Source organism: Bombus flavifrons, chromosome 5 (assembly GCF_040668555.2).
Source record: "Bombus flavifrons isolate JBK064 chromosome 5, iyBomFlav1_principal, whole genome shotgun sequence".
Lineage (NCBI taxonomy): Eukaryota > Metazoa > Arthropoda > Insecta > Hymenoptera > Apidae > Bombus > Bombus flavifrons.
Genome location: NC_138446.1, coordinates 17,315,001 through 17,338,948, shown reverse-complemented (window position 1 = coordinate 17,338,948; position 23,948 = coordinate 17,315,001). Strand labels below are relative to the sequence as shown.

At 45.1% G+C, this 23,948-nt stretch overlaps 3 protein-coding genes across 3 annotated transcripts; 2 read left to right on the top strand and 1 right to left on the bottom strand.

Annotated features, from left to right (window-relative positions):
* Nucleotides 1-4,403: 4,403 nt before the first annotated feature.
* Nucleotides 4,404-12,315, top strand: LOC138180463 (transcriptional repressor brinker). The gene has a single exon (XM_069114372.1). It carries the CDS (start codon nt 4,985-4,987, stop codon nt 7,841-7,843), a length of 2,859 nt encoding a protein of 952 aa, XP_068970473.1. The 5' UTR covers nt 4,404-4,984; the 3' UTR covers nt 7,844-12,315.
* Nucleotides 12,316-15,602: 3,287 nt separating this feature from the next.
* On the top strand, nt 15,603-16,205 carry LOC138180466 (uncharacterized). Its single transcript, XM_069114374.1, has 2 exons — nt 15,603-15,735; nt 15,947-16,205. The coding sequence occupies exons 1-2, from the start codon at nt 15,640-15,642 to the stop codon at nt 16,145-16,147; spliced, it is 297 nt and encodes a 98-aa protein (XP_068970475.1). The 5' UTR covers nt 15,603-15,639; the 3' UTR covers nt 16,148-16,205.
* Nucleotides 16,142-18,092, bottom strand: Atg5 (autophagy protein 5). The gene is made up of 4 exons (XM_069114373.1): nt 17,650-18,092; nt 17,339-17,544; nt 16,933-17,258; nt 16,142-16,870 (listed from the first exon to the last, which is right to left on the bottom strand). The coding sequence occupies exons 1-4, from the start codon at nt 17,803-17,805 to the stop codon at nt 16,761-16,763; spliced, it is 798 nt and encodes a 265-aa protein (XP_068970474.1). The 5' UTR covers nt 17,806-18,092; the 3' UTR covers nt 16,142-16,760.
* Between the last annotated feature and the right edge of the window lie 5,856 nt (nt 18,093-23,948).

Sequence of the window (23,948 nt, the reverse complement as noted above, 5' to 3'; positions counted from 1 at the left end):
TTAGTGTGATTAAAAAAAACCCTACTATACATTGATATGTAAACACCGCGAAAAAATAAATGAATCGATGATATCAATAAATCAAAAAAGTGAGAAAAGAATTGAATGAAAAATAGGATCAAAAGTAGCGTTCAAACGTCGATAAAGCAAATAACGGATAATACGTGGCTTTTTAATCCTTTAATTTTTTACCGCTCGGTCGATAAAGCAAATCGCGAGGCGGTAACCATCGAGGTCAGAGGGAGACTACACCCGTAGCGATCCCCGTGTTCGAATTCAAGGTTTTCCCGAAAACCAAATACGAAAGACGCTAGTAATCGTTTCGAATCGTGGTCATCCGCATCGTCGTTGTCTTTCATCGTCGTATCAAAAGTAAACGCATGGCAACCTCGTCAACCTCGATACGCCTTCGCCAATGATAAGATAAAGGTTAGCATGTGTACGTTTCTCGTAGAGTTGCAAATGTGGGCGTTATTGTATTTCACTTACTCGTGTGCACTTCGATCCTTGCGTTCGTTCCCGATAACATTTCTTTCTACGCGTTCTTTTTGTTCTTTTATTCCATCCTTCTTTGTCTTGGCGATAACACGAAAGAAAGCGAGTGGATTGTACAAAGGAACGAATCGAAGAATCTCGATGAAACAAGAGTTTGCGAGGTTAGCCTCGGGCTCACACAGGTATGCGCAGGTATGCGCGAGTAGGCGCCATCGTGTGACCGCCCACGGAGAAGGTATATTTCTGCATTCGTACGTGGGCAAACGAGCGATGCGACCAACTGTGACGCTTAACCTATGTATACATATAGATAATAATCAGGGCTGCTTTTATCTGTCAAGGTACGAGGCGACATGTTTCGTTCCCTGATGCACTAAATTCATTTCGTTACGAATTGTTCAAGCTTCGAAATTTTGCATCGAAACCCCGCTGTGATTAGAAATTCTTACGGACACACAATCTGTTACGGTTCATCTATGCGACTAGATTTAAAATACACAAGCGTTCACACGTATACACGTAGAATAACGTATACAACGCAGACACCAACACGTAGCAATGGAACTGTATGTGCTGGTGCACGTGTGGCGCTCTCCCAGTTAGCATGTACGTAAATAAACTCAGGTTATAAACTCGGACCTGCAATTTTAGCAAGTGCCGCTCTTCATTCTGGACAAAAGATCTTACATACGTATTATCGTCTTAAATTGTCTACAATTATTCGTTATACTACACGATGTAGAGTATACGGAGTTGATACTTTTTTTCTCCAACTCCGATCATAAGGCCCAAAAACAAAGACAAATGAAGGTATAATTAGTTGAATGAAGGAACAAAGCGTTGCTTGACAGAGGCTCGTTCGAAACGTATACGTATACACAGCAAAGTGATATTACGTACTGGACAGAAGCCAATTATACGAAAACTTGGACAGTGCAGCCTCAGACAGGATTCAATCAATCGTCCGAGCAAAATAAGTATCATAGGCGACTGTTTGTCTCGTGTTTGCCAAGAAGCCTTGAACGATGCCTCTATACGCGTGTAACGCAGACAAAGATAACGGAGAGAACTGTCTAATGCGTTTTTTGCAAGCAATTGCAACCGGTACGCCCTTTTCTTTTACGCTGGTATTCTCACGTGACTTTTGCCCCGCAAGTAAGGTAGGTAAGGGCTATATGAGTATAGTATGGTACACAGAACTCAAAGGTGAGGTGTCGCAAGTCGAAGCAATGGTAAATAGAAGCGTCTTATCTCGCTTACTCTTACTTTCAATCCGGCGACTCTGTCCTTTGACTGTCGCGCGCGCGCACACACACACACGCGCGCGCACGCGCGCACAACTACAAATGTGTGAAAAGAGAGCAAGGAAAGCGAAGGCTACGAAACCGAAGCAAACGAACATGGGGGAGAAAGAGGGAAAGAGAATGGTCGGCGTACATCATTTGGGCGCCGAGAAGTCTGGCGCGACCAGGCCAAGCCAGGCCAGGCCAGGCCAGAGGCGCGTCTCTGGTTACGCGACCATTTGGGGCGCCAAGCATGGAACGCCGCAGAGACGAGAAGAGCGAGAGGATGGGCAGATAGAAGAGGAAACCATAGAAAGGCAAAGAGGGAGAGAGAGAAAAGAGGGCCCCAGGAGGACCAGTGCTGAGGAAGGTAGGCGTTCGAGCATCGTCGTCGAGCTTTGAACCGGGGAATCGCATAGGGTGACGTTGAGGAAGGAGAGGAGGGAAGGAATCAACGATGGGGCCCCTGCAGGCTACATTCCAGCGGGACGCGAGTTTTCAAACATGGCTACCCGCGTGAATGTAGGTCCACGACCGATCGTATAACACGCACACACGTTCGACCTTACGAACTACAAGATCCCTCTTTCCTTCCTTCTCCTTCCTATTCTCGGTCTTCTCCGTTTCGCCTGTGTAATCTGTTCGGAACGATTCCCTCTCATAAACGTGCTCCTTCCCCCTAATGCTTGCTCCGTCACACGCTTATACAGACACTAACCCACAGAATCCCCCTGCCCCTTTACACCATCGGGTTGTTCGTTTCCCCTCTCCCCTCGTAGCAACCCGGACGGCCAGGCCGACCGAGCTGGCGACACCCTGTCTGGCAAGACCGGCCGGCGGACAAAGGAGGGGGAGCCTGGCCGCTGCGTTGCCACGTCCTCGGACTTCGAGCTGCACCTACCTTCGGCCCCAAGGACAAATCCGATGAACGTGCCAGCCATCGTGGCGTACTTAGGCGACTGTCGGTCTGCTACTGCTATGCCTCTTACCGATATTATTCCACGATCGGCTCTGCTCTCGTTTCTCCTCCATAGACCCAGAGCTCGACTACGATCATGAGACGTCCGATGATAGAGAAAAACAACATTGAGTTCGATAAAAAAAGGAAAGAAGATACGATCTCGTGATTTGAACGACAAGCATAAAATACCAAAAAGATGAGACACGCTCGCGAAACTATGCGAAGGTCGTATCGCTTCAGGAGGCACGTTCCTCTCGTCGCGATGTTAATGATTGTCAGATGTATTTAGAAGCGGTTCGGAGTTGGAATGATCGACGGAGCGAAAATAAGCAGGCAGATTCTTAGAAACGCAGTAGGGTGCTCCTTCGTGGAACGACAGGAGGATCGGCCGAGTCTCAGTTTCTGCTAGTGGCGCGAATCGTGGAAATTTACGAGGCCTCGGTTCGTTTCTTTCTACAAGGCCCGTCTCTCTCACTCCTGTTTCTCCAAAGTACATATATACTAACACGAGGCTTGCGTCATTGCTTGCAGGTCTCTCCGCGTCCGTATACGTTGCGGCCTACGTGCGGCTCAGCGACATGGCAACCGCGCGTGAAGCTAAACATATTAACTGTCGGCTCACGCCACAAAAACAACATGATCTCATTCCACTACGTATATGCGAGGAACGTGTGATCCGTATGCACGCTTCGAAATCTCATTCAGTGATAACCAAGAAGTGAATAGGACGAGCATTCGAGAAACGAAAAATAAGAATGCGACGAAAACTATGAATAGCCACCGTAATGACTGGTAACGGTAAGTCGGTAGAATGCTGGTAATAACCAGGAAAAAACAATACAGATCACATTACCCTACCGCGATTATAATGGGAACGGTACTTCAACCCTAACGAGACCTACCACTACCTGGCAAAGCTGACACGGCCACAGGCATTTTTCCTGGAAGACAAAATCCCCTTGCCTCACCGGCCTTTCCCCTTATTCGATGCCAATAAAACTTCCTAGACGACGGTCGCTGTGTTGGCGCTCGGTACGGCAAACTTTCAAGAATCGTACCGTATGCGAAGTCTGACGTAGGTCTTCAACGATTTAACCTAGATAACACGCCTAATCTCAGCCGCGCGAGAAAACATCGTAGCTCGTCGAGTCGAGTCGAGTCGAGTCGCGCGTCCACAATTCTTTTGACGCTTTGATTCGATTCGAATCGATTCGATCGCAATTCATAGACATTGGAAAAGATTCTGCATAGCATATGCTAGTATAGCGAGTGCCGAGAAAAGATATGATCGAGTCGCACTAGGAGAAAGGCGAACAAAAATCACGGCTCCATGCTGGCTAGTGCGAGCCGAGAGTTGGTAAGCAACGAGCGAGTGAGCGAGCGGGCGAGCGAACGGCAGAGGCAGGCAGGCAGGCAGGCAGGCAGGCAGGCAAGCAAGCAGGCAGGCAGGCAGTCAGACGAGTACGGCAGACAACATGGCGCCGAGAGCGTCGTCACGCTGGCGTGACGTTTCCCGCGCGCGTCATTAACGGAAGTGAGCACACAAAATGGCGGAGTTTTACGGAGCTGAGGTGTGAAAGGGAGGAGAGAAAGGCGAGAGGGTGCGACGGGGGGGAGGGGCGGGTGGGGCGCCTACGGGTGCGGGCAGTCAGGCAGGATGACGAGAGCCGTAGAAAGAGAGAAGTTGGTGGAGGTTAGGTCGGTGGCGCAAAGAAAGAAGAATGACTGGTGGCCGACGGCGGTGGACTAGCGCCTGTGCTACTCGAGTGGGATGCGGGACGTCGAGGGGCGCTTACTGAATACGGAGAGTAAAGGACAGAGAATGGATCGGTGGTAGGAAAGAGGAAGAAAGCCCGAGAGTACGGTCGATGCGGGAGTGGGGGTAGTACGGTGAGAGACCGAGAGTGCGGCAATGAGAAGGGAGACGCGCGGCAAGGGGTGAGCGAGCGAGAGCGCGAGCTTGGGACGAGGGAGGGGAAGGGAAAGATCGTTTCAGTGGGAAGCAGCCGCATTCGTCGCCGGTGGTGGGGATGAAAATTAGTTACGGCATCTACCAAGACCTAAAAGGAACTCCGTGCGCGGCGCGGCCAGGCCACTTCGTGCAATGTTACGCGTTAAGGTACCCCCGTGCGTCGTTGGCAGTGCCCGGTTTCGAAGCTCATCGTCGTGTTCTCGTTCTCGTGTTCGACGTGACGGTCATCGTCACGCTGCGAAGGAGTTCGGTTTGTGAAATATAACACGCGTTATGGCTCATGGAGTAAACGAAGTGCTCGGTGAGGGAAACACAGCAGTGAAAATGGTGCATCAAAAACAGCAACAACAGCAATCAGTGCATCAACATCAGCAGCAACAGAACGCGAGGAAATCGGTCGGTGTGATGGGAAGCAGACGGATATTTGCCCCGGCCTTCAAGCTCAAGGTTCTCGATTCGTACAGAAACGACATCGACTGTCGTGGAAATCAGCGTGCCACCGCGAGGAAGTACGGGATTCATCGACGTCAAATACAAAAATGGTTACAGTGCGAGGATAATTTGAGAAACAGTTGTGCCGAGACTGGAAATACCAGTGGTGGAGTGGTCTCGACAACGGCGATCTCTCCCGTGGGTGTTTCCAAGCCGGACGGTACCGTGACGGAAGCCACGGGGCCTGCCGTGACTCCAGCAGCGCCGGCCTTGAACCTCAGCCTCGCCAGACTGCACGGCGACGAGCTGGCTACACAGCAAGGGCCCCCACCTCTTCTTTCTCATCCTCCTCATGGTGGTTCACCCTCTTCGCCCCAATATGCTTCCCAATCTGGAACGGCGGCGGCGCCGGTTTTGCCCGTTCGTCTCGGATATCAAGAATATTCCGGCAGCAATTCCGAGCAGCATCATTCTTGTCGGGAAACGGAGGATCGAGTACAGGTAACGGTGGACGTTCACGGTTACTCAGAGACACGCGCAGATCAAGAATCCACCTACTACGTTCTAAATTCGGACGGCCAACGAGAACACGAAAATTTTATTGACGGTCGAAACGAAGCGAAAGTGTATCAGACTCTGACGGCGTATCGAGTACCTGTTCATCAGGAACACCACCGATACGGTGGTAACGAGGCTAGCAACGAGATTGCGATCGCCACATCGTCGTTACATCGACATCGTTCTTCGACACCTAGTGCTACTCATCATCATCATCGATCTCAACAAAATTACGGGGACGTGGATTCGTCGTCGTCGATGGACGGGAAATCATCGTCACCGCCGTCGTACGGATCGCTGCTAGCGCCGTCGATGATAAAGACGGAACGAGCGAGCCCAGACTCGGCGGCGACGCCAGGGCCGTGCGAGTCGACGAGTTCCCCCGGTGCCTCGAGGGTCCCTCTCTCGCCCATTTCGTATCCAGCCAAAGGCACCGGTTCCAACTCTAGCTCCAGCTCCACCATGTCCGTTCACTTGGATTCCCCACGGGCCTCCGCGAGTCCATGCTTGCACGTGCACGTCCACGAACACGCACACGCACACGCGTCACCAACGTTGGATTCCGAGAAGCCGATCCCGTCCCTACACCACCGATCGGCGCAGCAGCAACACCAGAGAGAGTCCAGGGAAACGACGACCACCGCGGTTCGTATCCACGCAGAGAAGGAAACGGAGAACATCGCCAAAGAACCGGAAATCGGTAGGGCGATGGTCAAGGAAGAGATCCAGCTGGAGGAGGATGTCGCAGCACCGATCGTGGAAGAAGGAAGAGAAGCCGTTGTCGCGTCTTCGTACGTCGATTACCAACGACCACCTGCCGCTACGTCGACACTCGCCGACTCCTGTCCGATAAGCCCCGTACACGATCGAGAAGGGTACTCTTTACCCTCGAGCCCTCAGGAACCAGTCAGCTCGGGTAGATCCAGCACAAGTTGCTCCGACAGCGAGATGGACCCTCTCGACTGCTCTTCCGGCAGCCACAATTCATCCAACGATCTCGCTCGTCGTCGATCTTTCTCCCTTCGATTCAAATTGGACGTCCTCGACGCTTTTCATCGAGACGTCGGCGTGGCGGGCAATCAACGTGCCACCGCCAGGAAATTTGGCATAAACCGTCGTCAGGTACAGAAGTGGCTCGGGCAGGAGACGGAACTGCGAGGCGAGATCGCCCTCCGTGGAAACTCCAGACAACGGCTCGGCCCTATCCAGGATGCCGCTTCCGGTGACTCACCGGTAGATCTGAGGACGTCGAACTACGTTTCGAGCTTATCGCAGGATCGAATTGAAATCGAGTTCGAGCGATCGCCTCCGCCTCTTTACTGTTGTGACGTTGGTTCCTCCTCTTCGCACCATCTTCCGTACTACCAGCATCCAGCCACGGTCGATGTATCTTCCGAGAACGAGCCCGTCGTTTCTTGCAATCTCGCCTGTTGCATGGACGGCCACGTCGTAACACCGGTCTCGTCGTGCTACCAAGAAACCTCCTTAAGAGGATCTTGCTACTCCAACTCGCACACCAGACTGTACTGTTATTCGCCTCGAGAATATTCCTCGGAGATCACCTCGGCTCCCGAGCACTCGGAGGAATTGTCCCCTACGTTTAAGAGACAGCACTGCACGCTTTCCTGCTGTTACGAAACTCTGCCGTCGCCGAAGAGGCTCTGCCTAGAAGCCGAAGACCCGATCAGGACGAACTCCTGCCATGAAGTGCCTCCTCAGGAAACGCCGCTCTGTTTGGTGAAGCCAAAGAGGCTCGTCGTCGCCTCTCCGTCGAGGACGGAGCCGGTATCGAGCACCGTGCCAACACCACCGGCGTCCACCGCACCTCCGCCACCGGGACCAACGTTGAAGAAGGACGCAATTCTGTTCAAGCCGTATTTGGACAATCCTGTGACCAAACCCATCAAGGAACACGCGATCCAAAGAGGCTTGTCGCCAGTCAGTAGCCAGAGTATAATCGTGAACAACAACAACAACTGCCAAAGTATTTGTAATTTGAACGAAGGCAGGGGTCACGACTATGCTCTCGAGCTGAGCCTGAGATTGCCGGTATCCTGGAGGGCTCACCCAAGCCCGTACACTGAGTTCCCACAGGTCAGGAGTGCGTTTGTTAGGTATCCAGCGAGTCCTCATTACACTTAATTGGTAAATCACGTTTGATCCTCGATTGCGCGAAACAGGAGCGACGGTTTGTTCTATCTTGACGGGATATAGTATCCTTCCAAATTAATCGAATATCAAGGAGTCGATATTTGATATGAAAGCAATTTTTTAAAGCCGATATCTCCGTTCAATGTAACCGTTATCGATGACATTTAATTCGGAAACAAAAAAAAAGATTATAGTTAATATTTTATCCGTATGAAGGACGTTTCAATCGATTCGTAGATATTCGTCGGATAGCAAAAGACCTTCCACAAAGGATTTAGCCGGGCAGGATCGATTGGTACGTGATCTACGACACGTCGTATGCCACGTAAGCGTTTATCATTTCCTCGATCATCGGTGTCGCGTTATACATCACGATAAGTCTTAATCGACCATTGGACGAGCCGGGATATGGAAGGAGATTATACACGGTCGCGTCTTCGTTCGGCATGTTCCAACTTCTTCGGATCTGGCCTTTTTTCTCCCGCTGCCCTCCGCAAGGTTTCTTCACTCCTCCCCTTCTACTCTCCCTCCTTCTCCCCACCCATGAAAATCGTCGAGAAGTACACACACGGAGAAGTTTTTTCTCGCGCCGGCTTTATCGACGAGATTAGCTCGTTCGACGGCTATCGGCTAGGCCGTTTAGAGGTCGAGTGTGCTCGCTATAATTACGGAATTATGTCAGTCTCGGTATGATATCGATCACGAGGAAAACTCGGTAGCGTGGTCTCGCGCGCGGCACCGTGCCGTTCCGCAACGCAACACCACGAAACCGCCTTTATTTCGCCGCCAATTGCCTTCGCGGAAAACGCTCGATTCGTAATCGACCATGGGAAACGGCTACCGGTTTTTCTTTTTCGAGCCCGGTTCGATTTCTTGGTAGAAGCATATCGGTGTCGCGACACCGGACTTTTCCACGAACCGACGCCGCTCCTCTCGTTTCGCGTTCAGTCGAGGATCGATCTCTTAATATCGTTTAATTGCTCAAACAATTTCTTCCATACGCGCACCCGTGTGCCACGCATGGTGCGTAAGTATTACGACAGGGTTTCGTCTCAGTTTTTCCTCTCTAATTTTCCGGAACTCTCTCCCCTCTCGAACAGCCAGGCGATTTATTTCCTTAGGTATCTCGTTTCCTTCATCCTGGATCGAATTTTCTGTAAATATGTATATACGATGGTACGGGAAGATCGAGCCAAGTAAACTCGGATTTCGAACATATCGATGCATCTTTGATAATAATTTGGTTCGATCTCCTCGCTAACATCATCATTCGTGGTTATTTTTGTATCGAATGTGCGATCCCGAGGAAGAAGGAAAGGGACGAAATGTCGTAGAAGGACTTCGCGAGAAATTCGCCGTACACGTTTCCCTTCGAGGCCGCCATCCGTGCCTTTCTTCTCGCTGATCCTAGAGCAAACGTGTAGCCCAATTTAGAGCAAACTTACACGTAGACTTAGTCGTATATAGAGCTATATTTTGTACAAATTTGTGTCTCGATTCCGCTAAGAAGTCGACAAGGATAAAAAGGGAATGTAAAACGGCGAATCGATTCCGCGTGGAGAAACTTAAAAATATGTATTTGTTGCGATAAAGTAATTGTAAATATTTTTATTGCTATTGATCGATGAAATGTTGACAATCCAATGTTCTACGTCGAAACGATTCGTTCGTTGATCGCACATATACGTATACTCCAAGTCGGGATACGAGACTGATCGTAGTACGGGGAGACTTTCAAAAAGACACACACGAAAACGTTCCGTAAAATCCGCGTGCCTTACACGATATACATATAATATAGAAATTAGAATCACACAGGGACTCAACGTCGTTATAGCATCGAGTGTTTAGAGAATATGGTCGCGATTCTAATTTAGGTTAGCGCACTCGTTCGCGGTACAAAACCACGAGAGTAATGTTCTTAATTATTCTTATAAATTATTCACGCGTTTACATCGTTTCATGCGTTCGTTCTCCAGTTGGTATTCCGCCGGCTTATTTCGATTCTCGAGTCGATAACGCGTTCATTTTTATCGTCGAACGACCTTCGAGCTATCACGGCGAAGAAAGTTTCTGAATCAGCGGTCGGTCGCGAAGCGAAAAAAAAAAAAAAAAACTCGGAAATGCCCCGTTCCGTTTTCCGTGTCTGATAATCGATCGCTATCTGTCCGAATCGATTGGAACGAGATAATCTACGCGTACAGCGTGTGCCCCACGGTCTGCAAAAATAGAGTACGATCCGGCGAGAAAGTTTCCCTCGGATGGGAAACCGAAAATAGCGTTCCACGAATGTTCTGCGATCCGGCAATTGAGCACGTCGCGGCAAAGAAGGGCAATTTTGTAAATTACCATCGCAGACAGAGCAGTTACGTCAATGTTTCAATATTCAGACTCAATCGAGCTCGTTCCAAGCGCAACTAATCTCACGCGTTGCGATAGCCGCGTGTATTATCAGCCAGAAAGATGCACTTGCGTTCCTCGTGGATAGTGCTACGCACGGGTCAACGGTATTCACCTGGATTCATGCCTCCACGGAGCAGAAACTAAATTCCTCCGGTTTCCTACCTCTATTGGTAGATGGAATTTCATCTACCAAACGTACCGCTAATCTCTTTCTTTTATTCATTTTCTAACTGAGATCTTTTTAACGAATTTCTTTGGCAAAGAATAAACCTCGAGAATCGAATATCGCCAAAGTGGGAGAAGAAACCGTATTAACCTTGTCCGCGTTCGCCGATAGGGTCAAGGTGGCAATGTACAATAAAATATAGCGTAATCTTAAGCCATAATGAATTACATAATGCCATAACAACGTTTTACATAATAAACGTACTGTCGAACCGACTGACGAGAGAGAGAGAGAGAGTGTGTGTGCGTGTATGTGTGTGTGTGTGAAGGAGAGATAGAGAGAGAGAGAGAGAGAGAGAGCGTGCGCGTTCGATAGCGCAAGAAATAAATGCGTGGTTGCGTGTATGTCGGCGCGCGTTTTGAACGTGCGCACGCGTGTGTTCCATGTGCACAGCCCACAAGAGTCTATTAAACGAGGCATAAAGCGTTGTATAAGCAATATTTTTTAAGTGCATCAAACTGTGTGAACAGAAAGTAAAAGAGAGGGGAAGGAGACACGGAGAGAACGAACGGTTGGTTCGAAGTGGGGAGAAAAACTTCGTGGGCGAACCCCCACGTTTTAAACCCACGTGCAGGGAGACGATGTATATATACAAACCATACATACACACATACACACACACACACACACACACAAATAATTACGTTGTAAGCATAATGCTCGTGTATCTTATATGTGTAAAGAAATATATATATATATATGTAGTGTTGAACGATAGAGACAAAGTGACTTTATATATATATATATAAATAAATATGTATATGTATACATAATTATTATATTTTAATATGATCAAATTGTATGTAACGAAGCGCTTGAAAACTCGCCCGGTGCCTTTTAAAGATCGCTCGTGCCTTATAGCTTCGCTGGCGCGAGAAAGAATCAAGGACCAAAGTGTCTCGCGTCCTTAGAACGAGCCACGTATTTTTACGTCCTCTCCGCGGCAAAGAAGCGTTCCCGTGCGGGTTGTTGGCAAGGATACGCTCCGCGAAAGAGAACACCGGTGACTCGTCCAAGCGTGTAATAATATCAGTATTCACATTTATTCTTTTATTTATTTGGTCGCTAATTCGACGCGTCAAAACCATCGTCTTGTTTCTCTTCTCTGTTTTCTAATTGAATAAACCAGATCGATCTAAATGTCGTATAAATTCGATGGATCATACTTTTGTTCGTTTCTTTTTTTTTTCTCCTCCTTTTTAGTATATATCTTCCGCTCGTCCACTGTACATCTCCAGTCATTCTGATCGGTTGGCATTTAATTCGCATTCGATCATAAATCATCCGGATGATATATGGAAAACTGTGTTAGTCGAACGTGAACTCGTTCTGAGGGTTGATCGAGAGCTAGAAACGAACGAATCGGGTTCCCTCGCCAAGAGAGGCAGCTCAAAGTGTGATAATCGTAGAATCGTTGATACCTAGCCTCGAGGGCTTATCCATTTTTTTTCCTCTCTTTGTACGGTCGAAATTCTCAGCGGACGTTAAAAACAGCGGCGAAAGCAACGATATTCCGCGCATCGCCCGATCCGCATATTTCTCAATTTGTCGGCAAAATTCGACCGATTACCAAGCATATCCGCTATTGTGATTCACCGAGAACAACGTAGCGACAGCGTGAGAGGGAGAGACTGAATTTATTCGGAGAGAAAGGGAGAGAGAATGCTTGAGAACGATTTTAATGTACGGTGAGACAGGCATCATGAATCTGTCGTTTATTTCACTTTTTTTGTACGCTCGAAGAAAGAAAAATTACTGTATTAAATATTGTATTATATACACACGCGTAGATTATGAGAATTTGAGAGAAAATATAAGAGACTATTTTAAAAGAAACCTTCGTGTATTATTTCCATTCTTGAAAGTAATTAACAACTTAACGCAACAACTTAATTATAGTGGCACGACCTTTCCCTTTAACCCTGACTACATAGTACGTGTTTATCGTGGAATACAAATTCGCAACCGTTTTTGCATCACGTTTTGCCACCATCGAAAATATAATGCAATCAGTACATCCTTTTCTTTTATTTCTCGTAGCTTTAGATAATTCTAATCGTACGAGATTACGTGATTGTGAAAACGCATTTGATTATGTATATACATTTCTCAGAGGCGCTTACACGCGTGGCAGACTGAGCGTCTCGAGATAACTGGCAAACTGATAATTTGAGAAAAGTTGACAGAGTCGAACAAAGATACATACACACGCCGATTTACAAGTTGACTTCGAGGGAGCGGTACAGTCTTTGATCTCGATCTTGTTCCATCCCATTATTTATTACGCGACGTATCGATACATCGAGGACGAGAATATAATTAGAAATGCATTCGAGGAAATAACAGACATGGCTTACAAAGTAACTTTTGTCTTATCGACCCCACAACTTTCCTTTGCCTTATGCCTTTCTTTTTTGTGACAATAACGCGAATAAAGTTCCAATATTTTGAGAAATAACTCTAGAAATAAGGTGAGAAATAAATCCAATAACTTATGTCGTTGGGGACTACGTTTGAAGAGGTTTGACGTTGAAAGCTCGTACGAAGAAAAATGTCGCAAATCGGTATCATTCCTGCTATTGTTCAAACGATTGTTCTTCTTTTCTTTTTCAGCAAAGATGGTAATCTTATCTAATGAAACGTTTCGCACGCTGAAGAAACTCGTGAAATACTACTGCAACGTTCTGCCTCGAATTACGCTAAATTCAACTTAAAACCTACAACTGCGATACAAGCTTGCAATATGTCAACGTCATTCGGTTCGAAATTTCGTCATATTCTGAAATACCGGCGTTACACACGTGTTACATTTATCGTTAAAGTACACTTCTTCGCGATGTTTTTAAATAATTCTGTCGCATTTGAACGAGGACTGAAGTCATATCGAAGATAAGGACAAGTCAACTTAGTGATTCGTATACTGAAAGTAGTCACGTCGGATGCACACTCATACAGTCGTGCGATCTGCAATCGATGCAACCGATGCATTGTTTCCGTTATCGTGGTTGATTGGTAGTATCCGAGGATCGACGATCGCACACGTACTCGCTAAACTTTCTAGGCACGCAATCGCACGCCTGCCTGCACGCCATGCAGTTGCTGTTCATCGGCTATGCACTTGTGTCGATAAATGACGTAAAAGATCTTTAACTTATCGTAGTTGTTTTTTCAAATTGCTAAATGTCTTCTCATTCTTAAAACTCGGCAAGTTTTTTTACGATATAAAGACTACATGTTTATTTATAAATCACCGTTAATGCAGCAGGCTAATGCGAGGAGAAAAATTGAATTGCTGTTTTTATTGACTGTTTCCTTGAACTTACGTAGCAGGGGCTAAAAAATGTAGCGCGGGCAGCTGCACACATGCATGTGATGCAATACATATATTCCTATATATCTCTAGAGTAGACGTATAATTGGATTGGAATAGATGATAATTAAACCGGAAGAGCGATTAGTTTCGTGCGATAAACTTGTACTAATTGTTACATTCCTATTTAAATGTGACTTTAACAGCTTATTTAAAATTGTAATGTCCCGAATGACGTTGATCAAACAAGTTTTGAATCCCTCTGCAGGTTTATGGAAGCTCTTAACGTCAATCGTATAGTCCAGGCATTTTTGTTATCGACGGTGGTAGCATAGTTGTACTGATTTATCGATACTTCTCTCTACGATTTTTTGAAAGATTATTAAATATCTTATCGTTCTTATTGTAGGCCATATTGCGTTCTCCCGGTACGTAATTAGCTTAAAATCATTTGGCACGATTAACATTGCAAATGGGAAGAAAATGAAATCCGCGATAACTCTGTTTGTAAGTGGTGTTCATTCTAGCCGATAATTTCGGCTGTATTAAGGAATAAACGATGTTTATCGATAGTTCCTAATATTAAATCGCGATTCGTTTTTATTGAGGCCACCGTGTGCGCGCAAAACAGACCTTGAATCAAAGTATGACTGATGCAACGTTTCAATCAACGCCAATAAATGTCACCGACTGCTACAATGCAATTAGGAAGGGTACAGTGGTATATGCACACGAAAATTCATACTAACGTTACATATTTACTTCGATCGTGTAACCTTGCAAATGAATCTGTTCGAATTGAAGTTACGATTGCGTGGACCCAGTTAATTTCCTCCCAGTAAGTTGTACAACTGCATAGCACCGTATCTTTTGCTAAATCGTTTCGCATTCAAAGGTAATAAGCTACTGTCTACAACGCTAAAAAATTCACGACAGTATTCCACGCGTCTGGCGTTCTCAACCGGAAGTTCGAAAGGGATACCAAAAAGTTTCTGGCTTCATTCCAATAGACGAATAACGTGTCTTCTCTGTTTGCGAGTTAAAGATCAGCGTGACGACAAAGTCTCAAGTTTCGCTGATTATTCTTACCGTGTACTTCTTGTCCGTCCGCCGATACCATCAGACAGTGCTTGCTTATAAATTGTCAGCGACTTTAGAAACCGCCGACCTGGACCGTATTTTATCAACCATCGTCCGTACAACAAAGTTGTTTGAAAAAGCTGGGCATCGTGTTCAATTTACCGGTATATAGATTGCATGTTCTCAAACTCGGTTAGAATCATGGTAGAGTCATCTGTTAGACGTAAGCGTTAAAGAGAAAAAAGGTAGCAGAAACATTCAACCATTATCATTTTGATTGGACAATAATTTAGTGCTGAAGGAGGGAAAAAGAGAAAATCTCTCTCAAGAAACGGAAAAAGAAAAGACCAGATTGCGTAGCTAATCAAAAAGAGGAGGAAAAAAAAGTAGAGAATATTAATTCTGAAAATAGTTGGAAGACAGCGTTTACTGCGTTGTGAAAGTCCAGCCAGAGTTTATTTTTACCCTAGACGAACGTGTGCCTTCTCTCCATCGTTTCTCCTGCTTGTTTTCGTTCTCTCGTTCTCCTCGAAACATGCCTCTTTTCCCCACTGTCTTTTATCTCTCTTCTGTTTTGGTAGACAATAATTTTCGAGGGACAGATCGTACACTTCTTTCGATCGATGATTTTGCTGGTTCGTTAAACACAGGACATTTTATGATGATTGTCATGTCGTTCAATCGCGGAGCCCATTTGTATATCGTAATTTGTACATCGATACGTGTTACAGGTTTCCTATACAAAGACCATTGAAAAAAGAGTTGTAAATGACGGAGCGCTATGAATCGCCCGAAGTGAAGGCCGTAGTGACCAAGGAAGAGATTCACAAGAGATACCAAGACGCTGCTCTGATCATATTTAAAGTAATTATTTATTTACGACGCACAGGTCTACCAATTAAAAACGTCATATTTAAATTGTAATTAAATATAGAAACAACATTTTATTAATCTTCTGTTTCAACTTAGAATCGTTTTAATACATAAATTGTATTTTAAGAACACATTGTATATGGTTTTGTACATTGTTCCGAGTAATAATTATTTCAATGCCTCGTAAATTTCTACATTTCAGGAGCAACAAAGTAAAAAGGAACTTGTTAACTATTTAACCTTTGGGACGAGTCGCAGAACCATGGAATATAGTAGCTACGGAAACCATCCTGTTATTGTGCGGAGACCAGTCGGCTCTTTGGCAACTCGTAACGATAGTACCATATCCTCACAAATATTAAGGATATATCGAAAGCCTCGAGATAGCTGTGCAATAAACTAATTTATAACCCAATTATGGTTCTCGATTGTAAATTAAACGACCATGTCTCTATTTTATAGTTTAGTGTCTTTAATGTTTTCCCTCCCTTTATTTCCCTCTTTTTCAAGTAAAGTAGCAATCAATTCTCGTTTCATTTCCTACCTAACATATTCACATTGATTTTATATGATATCCAGTACAATCGTAATTAATACGTTTATATACATAAATGATTCTTTAAATATTTATATAATTATATTTATACAATATATTTCCTTCCGGATACAATATTGTGAATTGAATTACAATCCGATCGATCTATAATAAACGTGGTCCAATATCGATTCGATTTTAGCACAAGTCCAACGTTGCCATTACGACAGAGTTTGAGTATGTTCGTGCGTTACAAGAATATAAGCAACAGTAACAGCTTTGCGTTTAACCGATATCATCCAGGAAAAATTAGAGGGTCATTTATGACTTCGTATAAAATAAATATACGACAAAGCACATAATATTAAGAAGACCCGTGGTAAAGCGATCTTGATTAGAATACCAGTAATACTGGTGAGAGAAAACAGCACTTAACTCACGATTTCATCGATAATTAGTCAATTGGCTGTTTCATTGTGGGTTATGATGTCACGACTAAATGTAAAAAATTGTCAGGATAGCTCATGTGTTCAGACATCCATTGGAGGGGTGTTTCCAAAGGTGGGTTAATACCATGAGTGAACACTGTAACTATACAAAAAAAAACGATACATATAACTCATAAAATATTTACAAACAAAATAAATATTTACCATTTTCATTGTCCGGGAATACTTCGTTCAGCAAATGCCTTAACGTCTTCCTTTGGCCTTCCTCATTTACAGGTTTTACAAGTTTTTGTACATATTTGTCCTCGCTTGTATAACATCGAAATGGTATATACTTAAAACCTTCCTCCGTGTTACTAGCCTCCATAAGTTTTCGATTTACAGACCAGAACTGATCAAACTTATCATTGAGTAAACCAGACCATAATTGATTGTGATCTTTCTTTTGCATACTGGATACAACCTGGCTTCTGTGCTTTAATACATCTGCTTCCTTTACACAGGAGAGAAAGTATGCTTCCACTACTTCTCTATAATTGAAATTCAAACGTCTCGTCAAATCGAGTATCTTATTAGAAACAGATATTCGGCTATTTGCAGATATACTCACTTATTTTGACAGTGCATCAGCACATTTTCTGGGAACCTGTCAAAATGAACGACGATATTCCAAGGTAATTCAACGTCATTGGAATAGATATCCAAAAGAACACCAATTGGATAGTGCCACTTTAGGGGGATACCGTTAAATTCTAACCACATCTCATGCTCCTGCTTACTGTCACTTTGTATATGTCTTATAAAATGTTTTCGTATCTAATAAAAAAAATGTGTAAAATGGAGCAATTAAAAATTATAGAGATAATTGTTATTGATAGCACTTTACTTACATCTTTTATATTATTTATGTTATTTATTTACCTTATCTGTGCAGAGTGGGAAATAACTTAACCTAGGCACCATAAGATAAAATGGGTCGGGTCCTTGTAATTCACATATTTCTTCGGAATCAAGCGTAAAACAAACAGGAATTTTACCATCCCAAATTTCTCTCAATACCTCCCGGTCATTCGCCATTATGCATACGGCAATAAATAACCTTTATTTTAATTCATTCGAACTTTTAATAACAATCGTGTATCTTGAAATAAAAGGTTATGTTTTTCGTCTGCTACAAAAATTAACTAAGTCCATTCAGATAATGTCACATAGTGTCCAAAGATGAGTAGGATGGTTGTCAATGAGCATGAGAGAAATTTGGCCAAAGGTACGCTCCACGAATTACCGCCTCTAACGGTCAAACGGTCGAACTATACACACATTTCTTCGCCCGATGCTTTTGGTGGGAGCATACACGGCGAGTGGAGAAATGTACGTTCGTACCGAGCCGTACGGAGTACGGGAGACTCGAAAGTAAGCGCTTACTTATAGTGCGATTCGAAAAAAACGATAGAACGCTACGCCCGTTAATATGACTACGATTTTCACGTCATTTTCGTCACTTTTGTGAGAAAAGAGTTGTTCTAGATCCATCGGTCGAACAAAGAAGTCAAATTCATAGAAGATTATTGTAAACCTGCAACTGGAATTAAATAAAACAATCTCATTTTGCAAATGAACAAAGCGTTTAATAATTTAAAATCCTTCCGACGGCCACAACCCTCGCGTAAAAGGTATTCGAATCCTTCTGAAATTTCTAGTAACAACGTCGTCATTTTATGAGAAAATCGGAGAGCAAAAACTTTTCTGACCAGTTTTGGGATTTCGTATCAAGAGAGAACGTACACGTATCAAGAGATAACATACGAAGTGACACAATTTCGCGATCATTTTTTAATGATCTGGCTACTTATGATATGCCGATTGTCGTTTCTGTCCCACTTCCCCCACCGAAATAGCATTTCTATACTCAATAGAAAAGAAGCAATTTATTTCTAATTACTAATTAATCTTCTAAGCAATTATTATGTTTATTCTTCTTTATCCTTCGCTGGCCGTTGTGCCGGTACGAATGTACACTTCCCCTCACGCCGTACATACGCTCGTTTCTCCCGCCAAGAACGTTGAAGAAGAAGCGTGCGTATATTTCGGTCGTTGGCCACCAGAGGTCTGTATTCTTAGTGTGCATTTATTGGCTGACTTTTTTTAACATTGCACAGGCGATCTTCCTATTCATCTCTGTAGCGTTTATAACACGCAAGTCTCTTAATGTCGTTAAGTGTGCTTTACAAATTGATCATTACCCATAGAGCTGCTGCGATCTAGCAGGTATTTTCATTCATTTATCGATCTATGTATGCAACGAAATATGCATCGAACAATTGATATGCCAGAAATCGAATACATACGTCCGCGCTTAAAATATTTCCAAGCGTTTCCACGAGATGACAGCGCAAACGTAAAAAAATCTAGTTGATAGGCTAGGAATCTGTGATACCGTCGGTCGGATAGCTCGGATAAAGCTGCGATACAAAGATAGAGTGTATATATCTACGTAAATAGATACATAAATGTATATAAAAAGATATTTTTCGCGTATTTATTTTAAACATACATTGGTCAGGTTTCTGTCGAACATGTGAAAAGACAGAGATTGCACTGATAAATAAAAACAATTTGTTTGTTCTTTCGATCTGTTTGAATGTTCAGGTTTACGTTCTTCGTAGAGCAAACATTTTCGATAAAAAATTCTATTTTGCGATGAAATTGTCAATAAAATCCGAAGAGGAACTTGAGCATAAAAGGAAGCGTGATAACGCACGAAAGTATCGGACACGTGGTTATATCAAATATCAAATATAAATAAGCAAGGCAGATTTCTTATCAGTTAAGCGATGTCGGGCGAGTGAACGTATTATCGGTCGAACCTTTGAACTTTGAGAGGGCAGTAAGAAAATTCACTCTCTTCGTCACGATAAAAGCTTCTGCTCCGTTTCGACTGCTTCGACAGCCGTGCACGCACCTCCATTTCACTGATCATTAACACACGTATCATTAACAGTCGTAACGCGACTAAACACAACATCGATTTTAACCACCTGTTGCTCCTTCTGCTCGGAACGAACAGTATTAAATCTCAGAGTGCCATGTGTTACAACGCGTTTAAAAAGATAAACGAAACGTGGCATTTCCGATGGTTAATCTTTTAACTGTTTATCTTGCATAATCTATCGCGTAATTTGCAAACTCTCGCGTATAATGTATGCATTAAACGTGAACGTTGTTTTCCAACGTTTAATTCATTGTGGCGGTAATACTCGAAATGTTTTTACGTAAATATAGCTATCGTTGTATCGTTGCGTCGTAGGCAAAGTATGCCGAGCACAACGCGCATTACAGAAATTCTGAAAGAAAACACTGGTAAAATACACGATCCATCGTCAAAGTAGCTAAACCGCGGCATATATCGTAAGACGCGCTAATCAGAAGGAAATTCTGTGGCTCGATAATCGAGGCATACACGTTGCTTTATTTACCCGGCAGCGATGGTGGATTCGTAGCGGCAGTAGTATCGGTCGACAGTTTAGTTTATCGTTACACCGTTTTTTCCAAAGGCAGAATTTTTGATCGATCAGTCCGGTAATAACTAGCGCGCCTTCTTACGTAGAAATTGCAAATGGGCGGGCGGCACGACATCAATTTCGCGTACAGCTGCACGCAGTGCCGCGTGTGCGTGTTTCGCTCGCTCGTGTCTCCACCGACTGTCTGACCCGACTGTCTGTCCCGATAAACGAAACCTTCTGATAAATTCCTCTTATAAACAGCAGCTCGAGACCGACCAACGATCCGGCATGAAAACTTTATCGCCAAGCACTTACATCATGCCGGGCAGAGGGATATCGAACTAACATCGTATTACTAATACGCGTATTATAACCGACGATAAAACTGTCACCGACAAGATTTTTCTGTTTCGTCACTTTTAATTAGGCACGATACGACAACGATGACGAAGAAATGTTTTCATCGCGTTTACAAATAGAACGGTTCGCATACACCGCAGAAAAGAAGTTGCACGCGGTTTTACGTTTACAAGAGTTCTACCGACAGAAAATCGCTACAGGAAATACGTTATTGTTATTAATTGGGTTATCGTATCGGTCGATTTATGTGTATTCGGCAATGAAAAAGACAGTACGCCCACGCAACCAGTCAATGTGGCTAAGGTCATCGACGAGTTTATTGTGGACTATGGCTCTCGATCGGAAACCAATGCCTCTCGGCGATAAACGTATGAAAAAACGATCTGGAATCTGGAATCAGCGAAGGGTGGACAAAGCGGAGTACGTATAAATATATCCGCAGTGCGGATAAAAGCGACGTCTTTGTCAAGAGAAGCGCACACCGACCTATCCTTCAATAACGATCACGGTCTATTAACAAAAATCGCCGGAAGGAAAATAAGAGGGCATTTATTCCTTCCTCCTCTTCCTTCGTTCGCGACTGTTCCATCAAAATGGCTTTTAAATTGTTTTTCGCTGTCACGCGAAATTTAATGCTCTTGACAAGGTTAAGATCCTTGGTCGATAGAAATTTTTATATCGTTGGAAATTGTATACCTACGTGTCTGTGAATTCGAATATTTGAATGTTTGCGTTTAAACTCTCGGGTACTGGAATATTCTTCGAATTTGAATTTCTCAAAGAGAGATTTTCCGAAGGAAGGAATCGAACGACGATGCTTTCCGCTGCAATCTCTGTTTGATCTGCTTCTGACTGGTTTGCGCGATAAAAACGTGGCAATATAAGGCAACGAGAAAAGGGGAGAATCTATCGCTGGAATAAAAGTCATTTCGTCTGTGCTGACACGAACTGCAATAAAAGCTCGATTTATAAGACAACCTTCGACCCCGGTAAATGGTTCGCAGTTATCGTTACCGCGTTACAACGTCGAGCAATACGATCGCGAATATAAATAGCAAAGATCCACAAGCTTCCAGTAAAACGTCGTGAAAGTTGAATTGGAAAACTGGAGAAGTTGAAAAACCACCATCCACTGCGGCAGATAGGTACAGTTGACCAACGACGAAACAAAGAAGCGGTACGACGGCAAATCCTTGGGGAATTTTGCTCCAAGGATCTCTGCTTCAAGTTTCGTCGTAATTTTCGGCTCGCAGTTGCTGCCTCGCAGGCAACCTTTAATTCCGAATAAAACCGATGTTTTCGGAGTCACTGGCCGCGCCCACTGAAATCCTCGATGCCACTGATTGCCAGAGAAATGAGTTTCCGGCTAGTCGATTTACTAAACCGAAATTATACCACCGAAATCCACCTTGTCGCAGTCGATATTCGCTAAATTGGCCAGAAAGAAAATTAAAGTGATCGGATTAAGGTGATCGAGGTTACGAAACGGACCGTCCGACTTAACAACGAATCGAACGGGACGAATCTACAGCTATTCGGATAGTTGGAATCGGAACGAGGTTACGCGACGACGCGTCAAAGCGGTGTAGACGCGAATACCCGATGTATGAGCCGGCGCTTCCGGTGTCCCGGTGCCGGAACTGCACGCCCGGCCGGTTCGCTGTCGCGACGAGGACAGACCGCTCGCGGCAGAACTCGCCCAAAGTCATTTCACGCCCGGCGGAGCGCGGAAACGGGCGTTTACTCGAGATTTTCGTTCATAAATCAAGCGTCGAGCTTTCATGCAGCCCCTCTTTTCATCGGCGAGGCACCGACCCACTCTCACGGGGGGGTTTACGCCGCCATTCAGTCGCTTAATCGACGCTCTTGTTCGTCGAGATCGTAATCGTGGAATTCGTCCATACACCGGAAACGGAAGAGTTGCAATCACGGCGCAGTTCCGTCGTGTGGCGAAGAAGAATTTCCAAACGGAAGTCGCAACTTGTACCTTCGCGTCACAGGTTACAACGTTGGCAAATGGACGGAAAATATTCGCGCTGCCTGGAAAGATATTCCGCAGTTGTGACTTCCAAACGATCGATCGTCGGTGACGGTGACTCGTGCGCGCTCTGGCAAACCGGAAGAGGCATCGAGTTTTTTCATAGTCGTATTCACCCTTCCCTTCGGAGGAAAAGCCACTGTGCGCCGACTGCGCACCGAGCGTGGAAACTCGTAGAACGTGATATTATTTTGATTTAAAGGAAATCAACAGGTGATCGCCGACAGACGGGTAGCGAGTGTCGAAACCCGTGTAGATAGAGCCTCTGCTATCCTCTACCTGTTTCGGATCATTTTCGATGTTATCCCGCAACATATGCCCGACAAGGGGCAGATGGTAAAAAAGCGTTGAGCTGAAGCAGCAGCGTGTGACACGGGACAGTTTAAAGGACCCCGTTGCTGCTCATCGAGCCAGCCACCAATCACTGTTCCCTTTTGATTCGGCGACGCTGCACGAACGCGACGGCCGTTGCACCCTAATTATTATCCGTGAATGCTCCTTTTAACGGGGACGAGCGCGTCGGCCAAGCCTCCGATTAAACGATTCGCCGAAGCCGAAGCCAAAGCCAAAGCCGAACTCGCATCACCGGGGGGCGCGTCCTGTCTCGCAGGGGAAGGATCTTTCTTCCTTCCAAGCAACATATTTCTCGAGAGTTTCTATCGTTCTTCTTAGAGAGGCCGCCACGACCGCGTAATTTCCCTAGAACGAGACGGAAATCTCAAAGATTCGCAAGTGGTACGTACCTACCATATACTCGTTTCGTCGTTTAACGAACACCACGACCGATCTAGCCGACGTTCGTCGATCCCTACCGCGTCGATCTACACCGCGGCAATTTCTAGGTCGTTGTCGCTTCACCCGTTCGCCATCCAACGGAATTTCCAACGGATGGAAACTCGATTTCGCCGTAGGCGGCGAGTATTACTTCGCACTTGCCTGCGATCTTCCACGCTTTACTACGCGATACTTCCTCCTTCTTCGTGCTCGCCCTTGTTATTATACCACCCGACACCATTGCCATCGTTTCACGCGTCCATCGACCATGTATCCCCCGACTCGATTATTAAACAGCGAACAAAAAAGACCGATCCTTTCTCGGGCGTCCGTATCGAGAGACGTTCGAGACATGGTCGAACGAAGCGATTCGGTTCTAACGACGACGACGACGACGACGAGGAACGGTACGTGGACGGAGATCGATGGCGAGCGATGGTCGTGGAGCAGCGATCGTTGGGCAACGGTCGATAGCTCGAATTCGAGCTAGCGATCGTTGGGCAACGGTCGATAGCTCGAATTCGAGCTTGGCCAGGAAACGAGAG

What these genes read in the sequence shown, in the direction of transcription:
- Atg5 (XM_069114373.1), bottom strand. Translation starts at nt 17,805, where the DNA reads ATGGCGAATGACCGGGAGGTATTGAGAGAAATTTGGGATGGTAAAATT. An exon ending in CTGATGCACTGTCAAAATAA is followed by an intron (nt 17,259 to 17,338) that starts GTGAGTATATCT and finishes TTTCAATTATAG; the next exon opens with AGAAGTAGTGGAAGCATACT. An exon ending in ATTCCCGGACAATGAAAATG is followed by an intron (nt 16,871 to 16,932) that starts GTAAATATTTAT and finishes TTTTTTGTATAG; the next exon opens with TTACAGTGTTCACTCATGGT.
- LOC138180466 (XM_069114374.1), top strand. Translation starts at nt 15,640, where the DNA reads ATGACGGAGCGCTATGAATCGCCCGAAGTGAAGGCCGTAGTGACCAAG. An exon ending in CTGCTCTGATCATATTTAAA is followed by an intron (nt 15,736 to 15,946) that starts GTAATTATTTAT and finishes TCTACATTTCAG; the next exon opens with GAGCAACAAAGTAAAAAGGA.
- LOC138180463 (XM_069114372.1), top strand. Translation starts at nt 4,985, where the DNA reads ATGGCTCATGGAGTAAACGAAGTGCTCGGTGAGGGAAACACAGCAGTG.